At 52.6% G+C, this 14,004-nt stretch overlaps 1 protein-coding gene across 1 annotated transcript; it reads right to left on the bottom strand.

Moving 5' to 3' along the window:
- Positions 1 to 594: 594 nt before the first annotated feature.
- LOC109753233 (F-box protein At3g07870-like) lies at positions 595 to 1,695 on the bottom strand. Its single transcript, XM_020312151.1, has one exon. The coding sequence runs from the start codon at positions 1,693 to 1,695 to the stop codon at positions 595 to 597; it is 1,101 nt and encodes a 366-aa protein (XP_020167740.1).
- Between the last annotated feature and the right edge of the window lie 12,309 nt (positions 1,696 to 14,004).

The raw sequence follows: 14,004 nt of genomic DNA, 5'->3' as shown, positions 1-14,004 counted from the left end.
GTCGGAAACGTCTTATATTATGAGGCGGAGTGAATATGTAGATTTGTATTATTTGCCCTGTCATGGACTCTTTAGTTTGTTATATATAGTTTTTACCTTCAATTTGCTATAGTTGTTAGCATGGTATTTGCCTATTTGGCCACATGGAAAATCCTCCGTTCAACATAAACCAACCTATCCTCAAACAAATAAAAAACATAAACCGACCTAAATCACCACTAGTAAACCAATTCTGTAACAACAAAAACACAATTAGACATCTCTCCTTGACATAAAAATTAAGCCATTGCTCTTGTTTTACCCCCAAAAATTAAGCCATTGCTACTAAGCGATCTATGAAGGAAAGAGATGGACATGCATATTGCATTAATATGTTGTCTACTAGGACTTAATTAGATCTTCCTTGGTTGGCTTTTAAGATGGACCTAATAATAAGCGAAATTGATGAAATTATAACAATCCAAACTACAAAAGTGCGAAAAATAAATCAATAATTGCATTCTTGATTTTTGGAAAGGACAAAAAGTACATTGAAATTTAGTATCCCGAGTTACACATATCTAGTGAAACTAGAGGAGAAACATTAACTAGACTTTACTCGCCCGTGTAATAAACAACTAATGGCTCTGAGGTCTTGACATATGCAAACGTCCGGTAGTTAAATTCACGCCCCTCGCCGTTCATCTTGGCCACCAGCATTCTCTTATCCTTGTCACTAACTTTCAGGACATCATACGGCAGTCTCCAGCCGAATGACGACAATGTGCCTTTTCGTGGGTACCGATACAACAACTGCCCCTCGGTCTTCAAGTAGTACTCGCCATACGGCCGTGGAATATCATGCCATGAACAAGTGAGGATGTATCGGCGGGTCCACCTTTCTTCCTCTCGTACCCACGCTTCCCTCATACCCGAGGGGTTGCGGATGACAAGTCCCAGCCTCCCGTGCACCTCGGCCAGGTTGTAGTCGTCGGGTCTGCCCGATTTAGAGGGGAACGTGGACGCGGCGACTTGCTCGTTGTCGAGGTCAAACGAAACAACCCTCAGGATGACAGTATCTGTGACCCAGTGTGTCACACCGTCGACGCTGACAATGCCGGCGTCGAGGTCGCACCTTTTGCCGCCGGGGGCCGGCACCACACGCCACCCCTTCTGCCCCAGCGTGAACACGCGTACGCTGTCAGATCTGCAGACCCGGTCGAAACTGCTGGGGATGTGCACCACTTTATACCGCCCGGTCGTCGGGTGGTACGCGAAGTTGTACGTCTTATCCCACCTCCATTGGTGGAGGACCCGTTCAGCACATGTCAGCGGTGGAATTGGCAGCCTCTCCTTGGTCGCCGGGTTGACCAGGGTGATGATGCCGGTGCAATAGCTGTCGTTGTCGCAGAGGCAGAGCAGGCCGTTGCAGGTGCCGACCAGCTGTAGCTCGCTATCCCGGTTGAAAAACGTTGAGGATCTACCACTCCTCCAAAGCTCCCTGTAGCTCCCCGTCGAAGACGAGGACAAGTCGTCGACGACGTAGGCGACGGCGGAGCTGGTGTGCCAGAGGAGGACCTCCGGGCGGCTTTGCATCTCCGTGGTACGTTCACCGATGACATCGCGCCAGAGTTTGCAGACGAGGCGGGCACGGCGCCGGGCGCTCGGCGGGAGACGCAGCAGGATCTCCACCAACACGTCCGGGGAGAGATCCATGGCCGGATGCGTGCTGTTTTTGCTAGCTTTATTTATCAGTTTCCGATCTTCCGGTTGCATGCTCACGTTGCCATCCGTCGTTTTAGTTCCTTTTAACGGGATTGGATACGAGTCCTTGATTTTTGCTACTCCTTGGTCGGTTCATGTTACTCGAAAAAAAAAACTCCTTTGGAGGTTCACAAGTAAATCCACGTGTTTGTTGCAAGGGTGAACTTGAGACAGAACCGACTTAAATCGTGTCTACAAAACCTCTACTGAAAAATTAGGCATCTTTCCTTTACAGAAAAATAAATTCAAGTCATCGCTACCAATTAATATGCCATCCTAAACTTAAACTAGTCAATATGTACGTGCAATGCACGTTAACTTGGAAGTATATAAGTGCATGCGCATATTAAGTAGAATATTATTTACGTGTTATTACGTGATTAGAACTATATTTGGCATGAAATTAACTGCATGCTAAACATGTTGAGCTCTTGACATTAAAGCAGTTTAGATCGTTGGATTGACATGCTTTGATGACCGAGATTAATTGGATCTGCTTAATTTTATGCCAAATATAGCACTAATCAATCACGCGCCCTTGATCGCTCGCGATGCAGCGTCATGCGTTGCGCCATCTCGCTTCCCCAATTGGCTTCCACTACACGCGCGATTATGTGGGTCCAGCACAATGCTCGCGAACCGCACCATCTCCTCCCTAACGCCCAAGACTGACGCTTCAGAAGACTTCCATATTTTCGTGATCACCGTGTGTTTCTTTTGTGCTTGCTCTTTTATTTTTCATTGCATCATGTCGTCATGCCATCATGTGATTTAATTTTTAAAACTCAACTAAATAAATTGCATAGATTTTTGATCTATTTAAATCGAGGGAATTCACATGGTGATTTCTCTTTATAATATATCCTCCCAATATTAGGGAGCTATATTAAATATTTCATTAGTTTGGAATTCACCATAACACACTTGTAAATATCCCAATGCCTTTGTTATCTTAATTCTTGGTCTCCAACCTTGCCATATATTCTTTCATCATATTTCGGAGCTCCACCAAAAATCCGACATTTTTGGACCTTCCTTTTATCAAGTCCTAGTTCAAACCCATTTGAATTAAATTCAAATGAGTTTGAATTTACATCTTTCAATCATGGCTTTTTCTATTTTCTCGGAATAAGCATATTTTTTGCGAGTTCAGGAAAATAATCCCCTTGCCCAAACTCTCCTCCTAGCCTTTCTTTTCTTCTCTTTTTTTTTGCTTTGCTAAGAGATTAGAGAGAGAGAGAGATGCAGCCAGCCCACCAGTCCGCAGCTCGGCCTAGCCCGCAGCGCCGGCCCACCTAAGCCCAACCGCACCTATAACCCTAGCTGGTCCCACCTTGCTCCCATCGATCTCCATCTCCTCTCGTTCTCCCACACCGCCGCCACTCACACACACACACACACGCATCGAACTAGGGGAGGAGCCCCTCGATCCGCCCCTTCGGCCCCAACCCCGGATCCTGCAGCCCCGCGCTGTCCATCTCGTGAACCGCGCCGCCCCATCGACCCGCCTCGTCCTCGCGTCTCCCTTCCTCGTCCAGCACCCGAGCTCCTGGAGCCCGATCCGTCCTCGGGCGCCTCCTCCTTGCTGCTTCGTCTGTCGCCGAGCAGGAGGTCCGCCGCCTCGACTCCTGGTCCGGCCGCCATCGGCCGCTCCCTCCCCGACCTCCGGCCTTGTCCAGGCCATCCCTGCCGTCGCCTCTCCAGCCGCGTCGACCCGCTGTCAGGCCCGTGCTCGACCCCAGCCTCCTCTGCTTCGCCTTCTCGCCGGAGATCGCGTCCCTGCCATCTTCTTCACCTCCTGCCCGAGACCCACGTTCGGCCTCGCCATGGTTCGCCTGCACCATCTTCGTCCGACAAGGACGTCGCCCCGCTGCCTTCTCTTGTCGCGACCAGGATCCCCCTCCTCGCGCCTCTGGTCACCTCGCGACCCCTTCACCCGTCTTGTGCCCGCGTCCGCGCAACACCATCTCTGCCGCCTCTACGCACCTCCGGTGACCTCCCGAGGCAGGGCCTTGACAAGTCCCTCGATGCCCCTCCAGATGTGTTAATGCCTCTGTTTGACCCATGTACAACTACACGGTGATGCGCCAAGTACCCGCTCGGATCGTCAAGTTCGACTACACGGAACCGCCAAGTACCACTACGATTGCCGTGTACATCTACGGACGCCAAGACCGGAACAACAAGTACCCCGACAACGTGTGTAACTCTATCGTCGACCCCGTGGACGTCAAGTTCCTCGCCGTGACCCCGATCCTCTATGGAGTGTGTACGACTACGAAACGTGAACCACTACTTCCACTACCGTCGCCGTGTGCCACTACTTCCACGACGACCATCCCGAGAACGTCTACTTCCTCTACATCGCACCGACTCGATCCGCCCCGAAAACGCACGCTTCGAAGGTATAACCCCGAGGCGACGCTCGTGAACGAATGCATGTGTGTTGTATGAAATGCTTGTGTGTGCACCGTGTCCAAGTTGTCATTGCACGTCCCTCCTTGTTTGCCATGCCGTTGAACCGTGAGAACCCGGTTGCCGGGATCACCCCACCATCCTTTGCACGTTCCGTAAATCCACACTTCTGCATCGATATATCAGTGAGTTATCGGATCATCGGAATGTTGCTGTGGCACCATTTTCGTTGTCGTTGCCGTGGCACCCCTTTTCGTTCCACCACGGTGACAAATGCTTCATATCATGCTCATGTCAACATTTTCATTAAAAAAATGCATAAAACTTGCATATGTCATCCGCATCATGATAACAACATTTAATATATTTAAAATTGCTGTTTGCTTTAAATTGTTGTTGCATATGAGGATTTTCCGGAATTGTTGTTTGATTGTTCCGGCCTCATTTAAACTTGCCTAAATAGTCAGTTTAATTATGCTTCACCTTTTGCCATGTTAATCAACATTTAATCTTGTCTTGTTCATAAACGAGAGCAAACTAAATAACTTGAATGTGCTGTTTTGTCAATATGCAACTCGTTGCATATTGAGCTCCACTTAATTTGTAGTATTGTTTGTTGCTTTTTCCCATGCCATGCCTCATTTAAATCGGACATGCATCATACTTGATTGTGCATCATGCCATGTTTCTGTGATGGTTGTTTACCATGTTGTTTGCTTCTTTTCGGTGTTGCTTCTTCGGCTTAGTTCCGATAACGTCGCGTTTGTGAGGATTTGTTCGACTTCGTCCGTTTGTCTTCTTCATGGACTCGTTCTTCTTCCTTGCGGGATCTCAGGCAAGATGACCATACCCTCGAAATCACTTCTATCTTTGCTTGCTAGTTGTTCGCTCTATCGCTATGCTTGCGCTACCTACCACTTGCTATATCATGCCTCCCATATTGCCATGTCAAGCCTCTAACCCACCTTTCCTGGCAAACCGTTGTTTGGCTATGTTACCGCTTTTGCTCAGCCCCTCTTATAGCGTTGATAGTTGCAGGTGAAGATGAAGATTGTTCCATGTTGGAACATGAATATTTTGGGATATCACAATATCTCTTATTTAATTAATGCATCTATATACTTGGCAAAGGGTGGAAGGCTCGGCCTTATGCCTGGTGTTTTGTTCCACTCTTGCCGCCCTAGTTTCCGTCATACCGGTGTTATGTTCCTTGATTTTGCGTTCCTTACGCGGCTGGGTGATTTATGGGACCCCCTTGACAGTTCGCTTTGAATAAAACTCCTCCAGCAAGGCCCAACCTTGGTTTTACCATTTGCCTACCTAAGCCTTTTTTCCTTGGGTTCTGCAGACTCAAGGGTCATCTTATTTTAACCCCCGGGCCAGTGCTCCTCGGAGTGTTGGTCCAAACTAGAGCCACTTGCAGCGCCACCTCGGGGAAACTTGAGGGCTGGTTTTAGTTGTACGTAGTATTCATCCGGTGTGTCCTGAGAACGAGGTACGTGCGACTCCTATCGGGATTGTCGACACATCGGGCGGCTTTGCTGGTCTTATTTTACCATTATCGAAATGTCTTGTAAACCGGGATTCCGAGACTGATCGGGTCTTCCCGGGAGAAGGAATATCCTTCGTTGACCGTGAGAGCTTATAATGGGCTAAGTTGGGACACCCCTGCAGGGTATTATCTTTCGAAAGCCGTGCCCGCGGTTATGTGGCAGATGGGAATTTGTTAATATCCGGTTGTAGAGAACTTGACACTTGACTTAATTAAAATACATCAACCGCGTGTGTAGCCGTGATGGTCTCTTTTCGGCGGAGTCCGGGAAGTGAACACGGTTCTTGTGTTCTGGTTGTGCGTAAGTAGTTTCAGGATCACTTCTTGATCATTGCTAGTTGATGACCATTACGTTGCTCCTATTCTCGCTCTTATTTGCGTATGTTAGCCACCATATATGCTTAGTGCTTGCTGCAGCTCCACCTCACTACCCCTTTCCTACCCTTAAGCTTAAATAGTCTTGATCTCGCGGGTGTGAGATTGCTGAGTCCTCGTGACTCACAAATACTTCCAAAACAGTTGCAGGTGCCGACGATACCAGTGCAGGTGATGCAACCGAGCTCAAGTGGGAGTTCGACGAGGACCTTGGTCGTTACTATGTTTCGTTTTCTGTTGATCAGTAGTGGAGCCCAGTTGGGTCGATCAGGGATCTAGCATTTGGGGTTGTCTTCTTTTCTTTTGGTTCCGTAGTCGGACCTATGTGTGTACTCTGACTGATGTATGTTTTATTTATGTATTGTGTGAAGTGGCGATTGTAAGCCAACTCTTTATCCCATTCTTGTTCATTACATGGGATTGTGTGAAGATGACCCTTCTTGCGACAAAACCACAATGCGGTTATGCCTCTAAGTCGTGCCTCGACACGTGGGAGATATAGCCGCATCGTGGGCGTTACATCCTCCCAAATCCCCATTCTCTTTCTCTTCCCTGGCGCATCTTATCGCGCTCGGGTCGGCCGCCAATGCAGCATCCGACAGCGCGATTCCAGCTCGCTGCTGTCGCCATTGCAGCTCCCACGGTCGCGCGTCGTCGCCATTGCAGCTCTGCCAGTGTCGCCGTCCGTCGCCATTGCAGCTCTTCAGCACACCGTGCTCGACGTGGTCACCCCGTTGCATCATCTCGCGTGCACGGTTCCAGATAGCCATAACAACCGTTGTAGCAAAAAGTCCAGCATGCAATGGTCACCGTGGTCACCATGGTCACCGTTGCAGCATCTCACGAGCATGGTTTCATCTAGTCGCTGTGACCGTTGTAGCAAAAATCCAGCGCTATAACTCCGCGAGATGCAATCTGCGGCGGTCGGCGTTCAGCGTTGTTGGAACCATGGGTCTACGGTGGTGCAACGGGCCGTCTATTTTGCTGCAATCAACGGGAGACGATGGTATGGTGCGCTATGGTGCCAAATCGTGGTGCCGCCAGAAAACAACGATGCCGAAGAGGGCTGCAACCGGCAATCTTAGAAGCTGGAACAGGTAGAGTTTTTGTTGCAACCGGAGTGGGTGTGGTTCTGCGACGACCACTTATTTTGCTACAACCAACAACTGCGAAGCTTCCACCTGCGTTGAGAAAAAGTTTCTTCCGACGAGGTAAAAAGCTGGAACCGGTGAATCAAGCTGCTGCTACGAAGGAAATTTGCTGAAACCGGCGACAAAAAAGGCTGGAACCGACGTTTGAGAAAAGCTGCAAGGGCGTGCGACGGTGACGGTGACCAGCCACGCATGAACGACGTGCATCGAGCTGCAACCGGCGGCCGGCGATGTTGCGTGCGGCGATCGGCCATGCTGGCGAACCAGTTAGCGGCAAGGGCGGCCAGCCATGCTGGCGAACCAGTTGGCGGCAGGGGCGGCCAGCTACGCCCAGTGAAGACGCTGCGACGGGAAGTTTTCGACGCCCAAGGAAGGGAGCTTCGGGATGAAGGATTTCTGGTACAAAACGTACGAGAGAATGAGAACGAGTGGACGAGGCTAAATATGCTAATCCAACGGGACTGCATGCGAAGTTATCTAACGACCCACGATGGACCGGCCCAAGCTCTCGCGGGTTGACCGGCGCAGAGCATTCGCCATCACATAATAACATAATATCCTACTTAATATCCGCATGTATTTAATATATTTTCAAATTAATATGTATTGTACGTACACATTGACATTGACCAGTATAGATAAATTAGACACTATATATCTAGAATTTTAGAGCATCTACCACTGGACTTGCCAAATCCGGTCCCTTAAACGCCCGATCCATACTACCCATGCACATGTTGATCTATTCTACGTGATCAAATAAGGGACAACAAAATTGAGCTGCAAAGGAACACAAGATCAACTGCAAACGGACATAACATACTTCACCACATCCAAGAGATCATAGTTCGTCCACGGACAAGTTCATAAACTTCTACAACTAAAAACGAAATAAACATTGAGGTAGAGGGGGGCCGGAATTACCACTTCCGCGTCGGGCCATTGCCCTTCCGATCGCCGGTGCAGCTGCAGGCGTCTGCGGCTGGTGTAGGGTCTTGGTCGTCGGACGACGAGGTGAAGTTGTCGCCGTCGTCGGAGCCGGAGTCGGAGAGGATGATGAGCCTCTTCATCCGATGGACCGTCCTGTCCTGCTCCCGGTTCAGCATCGTCACCCAAGCCTTCTAAGCAGCAGCCACCTTCGCCTCGCGCTCCGACTGCTCAATAGCTAGCCAGAGCGCCTTGGGGTTCTTTCGTCGGAGGAGGCGAGCGCCCGTCTCCGCCGTCGTGAGGGAGCGGCGTTACACCGAGGCGAGGAGACGCATGTCCTCGTCAGCGTCCGGCTCCGTCCCGCGGCGACGGCGCGCGGACTGCTCCACCACATCCCTCTCCCGTGCACGCTGCCTCCCGCGGCACGCGGCGTGCGCCTCCGACTCCGGAGTGCGCTTGCATGTTGAAGGCGGGGCACAAGCACCCATCGCTGGCCGCGTGGAGGAGCGACCGACGGGGAAAGGAGACGCCGCGGGGCCGGCGCGGATTGTGCTGACCGGGCGCCACTGCATGCGGGCCGGGAGGGTCCAGCTCTGGCGTCCGCGCTGCAACGGCGCGGGAGGTGCGGCGACGCTCCAGATCCGAAGCTGCCGCCGGTCTCCACGTTGGACCGCTCCAGCGCAATGCAGAGGGCCATCTCCTCCTCGTAGTCGAGCTCCGAGCCGGAGTCGCTGCCGGAGCTGCTCATCGTGGTGGATGGGATCAGAACCGAAGAGGGAGATGAGTGGATGATGGACCGAGAGAGGGAGAGAGTGAGCTAGGGTTTGAACACGGTGCCCGGATTGGGATATTTTGTGGGGTCCGTGGTGGGCCGGGCCTGTCAGGTGGATGCGCGCTGGCGTGCCCCATATCCGCCCTATATTTGGGTTGGATATGAGGGGCGCCGGTCAACCCAGACGTTTGTCCGCGGTTTGAGATATCTGGTTGGGTCGATTTTTTGTGACTGATCATTGACCGGACGGCCTGCACGGGCGTTTGAGACGGGTATAAGAGGCTAGGATGTAGATGCTCTTATGGAACGGATCATTTCTGGTTTGTGCGATTTACAAAGTTCTCATGAATTCACATACTCTTGCAACATAAATTTCATGCAGGCTAAAGCTACCTCCTCAAAACCAAGATTTTTCTATGGTAATTGGAAAGGAAAATACTTGTAAATTTTCCAAACATAAAAAAAGAAACAGTTGCAATCACTTGGCTAATACTCTCTCCGTTTTTTTTTAGCTTTGTAGGAAATGATACCAACATTCACACTATGAAATCAATATTATAGATGCATGATGAAATTAATTTTCATAATATATAACTTTTGTATGGTAGATGTTTGACATTTTTTTCTATGAAGTTAGTCAAATTTTATATAATTTGACTTTGACCAAATTCTATATACAGACTAGAAATAAATGGAGGGAGTACAAGCGCAAGCATCGACGTTTTCTGCGAGTGACATATGTCTGGCTGGACGCATGTGCGTCATCCCCATCCCTCCCCAGAAGCCTCGACCGCACGTGCATTGTCTTACTATGTTATTATTGTGTGCGTTCTTGCAACGAAAACTCCCAGATTGTGTTGTGCCTAAGGTGATGGATGAGTATGACGAGATGACACCTATCTGCCATGACAAGACAAATTTCAGAGACACATGCTCGCTATCAGATGAACACGTCCTCGTTAATGAGTGGAGGCGGATACTTGGCTGTGTAAACACCCAATGGTTCCGCCGTCTCAATGTGAGCAAATGCTCGGTAATGGGAGGCCGCACCCTTCATATTGGTGATCATCATCCCCTGGTCCTGGTCCTGGTCCCTGTGGCCGACTTCGATGACAGCGCACGGCAGCTTCCCGCCGGAAGACGGCACGGGTTTTCGCCGGTGCACGTACAAGGATGGTCCTTTGGCCTTGAGGATGTGGTCGCCGTACGCGAAGTATGGGCGTGGGATGTACTTACTCGTCAGCGTGTACTGATGGCTCCACCTCCTCTCCGCCCGAACCCAGACCGTCGTCCCAGAGCCCACACGGGCGACGACTCCGAGCCTCCCGCGTACCACGGTCAGGCTGTAGTCCTTGATCCGGAGCCGGGCGATCATCGACGGCATGGCGAAGGAGCGGACGCGTTCGTCCTCGAGGTCGAAGGAAACGACTCTCGGGGTCGGGGCGCCACCCGCCGTGACCCAATATGCCGCGCCGTCGACGCTGACGACGCCGGCGTCGAGCCTGCACCTCGTCCTGGCGTCGCGGGAGGACGCCACCTCCCGCCACGACGCCTCCTCCTCCAGCGTGAGCACGTGCACGGCGTAGATCGCCCCAATGCCCCAGCTGACTGTCCACGGGAACGTCGGGGCGTGCACCAGCTTGTACCGCCCCGTCGTGGGGTGGTACGCCAAGCTGTACGCCTTATCCCACCTCCCCTCCTGCCAGTACCCGGACCCGACGACCTCACCACGCGGAAGCGGTGGCACGGGCAGCGTCGCGCCGGTCGCCGGGTTGACCAGGGTGACGGTGCCGCCGGCCGAGTAAATTGCTGAAAGCCATCACATTTACGGCGAGGATACTCTAAAACCACCGCTTTTGTTGAAAATAACAAAACACCACCGACTCCACGGTAAGTGAGTAACAAATTGCACTAAACGAGCTGTGAGCCGAGACTAACAGGAAAGCTAACGGGCTGGCCCACATGTCAGGCTGACTTGGCATGCTTATGTGGACTATACGCTGAGGTGGAAGTTAGCCCCACCAGTCAGCCTCTCATCTCTTTCCCCTTTTCTTCTTCCTTTTCTTACGTAGTCAACGCCAGGCCGCCGGCTCTGGTCTGCGATGCGCCGGACCTGTCGCACCTCCGGTTTCGCCTGCGCAGCCGCCCTGCCCCTTGCAGCTAGCTCCGACGCCGCAACCTTTCAACGCCCCCGGCCTAGCTTTCCCCGCGCGGCCGCGCCGGCGCCTCACACTCGCCGGCGAGCCCCGCGCCCGCAACGCCGCTGCCCCCGCGCCCACAACGCCGCTGCCGCCTCGCGCTCGCCAACGAGCCCCGCGCCCGCACTGCCGCTGCCGCCTCGCACTCGCCGGCGAGCCCCGCGCCCACGCCTGCAGCGTCGGAGCACGCATGCGAGCACATGAGGACGCGCGCGTGGCGGTCCGGGCTTGCGGAAGCACGGCCGAGGTGCAGCACGTGCACGCGGCACACGAGGGCTCATCAGGTGGCCGGCAACGAGAGCGGACGAGGTTGGGGGGCAGTTCGTCGTGGCCGATGACGGCGGCTGGAGGAGGCTTGATGAGGCAGGGAAGGGAGGCAGCGGAGCGTCCCTCCCGTCGTGTCCATCGACGGCGAAGGCGACTGGGGGGTGTAAGGCCGGGGCGTGGAGGGTCGACGGCGTCGGTGGTGGCTGTAGGGGGCGGCGCGGCCGTGCAGGGGAAGCCGGGCCGAGGCCGGGGCTCGGAGAGCCGGCGCCGTCGAGCTCCACATCTTGTGCGTGGATGGAGGCGAGGCGTGGGTGGCGCCGTCGAGCGGTTGGCCGGCGCCGACGAGGTCCGCGGAGATGGTGCATGGCGCGGTGGCGGTGGTCGGCATTGCGCTGCCGGATCCGAGGGAGTAGGTGATGTGCGTGCACACGGAGAGTGTTCGACGAAATGCCAAAAAGACTAGTGTGAGAGAGAGAGAGCGTGAGAGACTAGTCAACCGTCCATGTGTTTTTTTGCCAAGTAAGCCTGACATGTGGGGCCAGCCCGTCAGTTTCCTGTTAGTCGCAGCTCACAGCTCGTTTAGTGCAATCTGTTATTCACTTGTCGCAGAGTTGGTGGTGTTTTGTTATTTTCAGCAAAAGCGGTGGTTTTGGAGTATCCTCGCCACAAATGTGGTGGCTTTCAGCAATTTACTCCCGCCGGCCCACCCGCTGCTGTTCTCGCACAGGCAGAGGAGGCCGTTGCACGAGCCGACCAGCTGCAGGTCGTCGTCCGCGTCGACGTCCTCGTAGCGAGCATCTCGGAGGCGGGGGGTGGGGGTTCCTCAGAAGCTCCCTGCATCTCCCCGTCGAGAGGTCGTCGACGACGTAGGCGACGGCGGAGCGGGCGTTCCAGAGGAGGGCCTTGGTGCGGCTCTGCATCTCCGTCGTTCGTTTGTCGAAGAGGTCACGCCAGAGCCTGCAGACCAGACGGGCACGGCGCTGCGCGCTAGGCGGGAGCCGCAGCAGGATGTCTACCAGCATATCCTTGTGGAATTTTGAATGAAAAGTCTAACGCCCACACGTGTGGGCATCTGGCAACTCGCCCACACGCATGGATCCTCGTCCAACCAATTCTGCACGAATCTTGGCGCGTTCTAGCAGTTTTTGTGTGCCACGTAGGACTAAGCTGGTGTGTGGGCATTTATCCGGTCGCCCACACGTCCTTTTTCACCACACGGGGGGCTAGTGTGTGGGCGTTTAGCAATTCGCCCACACACCAGTTTTCACGCACGCAGATGGGGCTGGTGTGTGGGCGTTTATCACTTCGCCCACACGTCCGTCTCTTCGCCCACACCCAAAGCTGGCAGTTGCCATGTGTTTCTACAGGGTACATGGCAACTGCCCTAGCTTTGCTTGTAAGCAGATGACAATTCTCTTTTACCCGAGTTGCCATGTGTTTTTGCGTACATGGCAACTGCCCTAGCGTGCACGTAAGCAGATGGCAACTCTTTCTCTTTACATGGCAACTGCCCTAGCGTGCTTGTGATCACATGGCAACTCTCTCTTTTACCCGAACATGTTTTTTTGCCATGCCTTTTTGTAGTGCTACATGGCAACTGCCTAGTGTTAGTGGGTGGCAACTCCTAAAGTTTTGAAATCATGGCAACTGCAGTAGACCAGACCATACATGGCAAATGCAGTTGAGCAACCATGGCAACTGTAATTGTCCGACATGGCAACCGAAGTTCAGCGACATGACAACTACAGTTAAACGAACATGGACGAGGGTCTGGACCATGGCAACTGCGGGACGCGCGCTGACTGTCACGCGGGGCGTGCGGGACCACGAGGTACGAGGCCTGGCGTACGGGGCGTGTGGGCGTTATCTATTTCGCCCACACGCACGCGTGTGAGAGGGATCGGGAGGGGAAAAAAGAGGTGTGTGGGCATTGTTTTGCCCACACATAGGTGTGTGGGCTGTTTCTCTTACACACCACACAAAATGTGTGGGCAGACCCCCTAACGCCCACACGTGTGGCACTTATCGCGTCCATTTTGAATCCATGGCACGGCGGAGGTGTTGTTTCTGATCTCGTTTCTTCCGGCCGGTTGCCCACGGCAGCGCGCCCCGCCCCGTCTCCCCTTTTTATTGAACGAGCTGGCGAGTCGTTTCCTGATGGGATCAGAGTCCTACTCGGTTGTCAAGTTCTTCTGTATACCTGTCAAGTTTGTATCCGACATGAGACCGCAACGAATCTGTTCAAAACCTCGAATTTACTCAGCTCTCTCGTGCTAAATGATTCTGAATTTTGAGATCACTAGACCACCTTGGATTGGAACCATGAATTTTATGGCTTCCTTCTTCTATAGTTTTGTGCTTACTCCATACCAAAACATAAGACGCAAAAACGTCTTTTATTTTGAATACAGAGGTAGTATATTTTAAGTAGGTTCTGTTGATGGTTCGGAAGGTTTGGGCGCCGCCTAAAATTAAATTCAGTTATGCTAAAACATATCTAGATGTGCAATACTTATGGCACTTCTAAGTCGTATGTCACTGATTTTACGTTGAGATTCGTGTGGATATTTCCTTTTTCTTTTTTCTTTTCCTCTCTATACTTGA

The sequence above is a fragment of the Aegilops tauschii genome, chromosome 5 (genome assembly GCF_002575655.3).
Source record: "Aegilops tauschii subsp. strangulata cultivar AL8/78 chromosome 5, Aet v6.0, whole genome shotgun sequence".
In the NCBI taxonomy this organism is placed as follows: domain Eukaryota; kingdom Viridiplantae; phylum Streptophyta; class Magnoliopsida; order Poales; family Poaceae; genus Aegilops; species Aegilops tauschii.
Note: the sequence above shows the minus strand (reverse complement) of the source record. Positions and strands in the feature narration are given on the sequence as shown.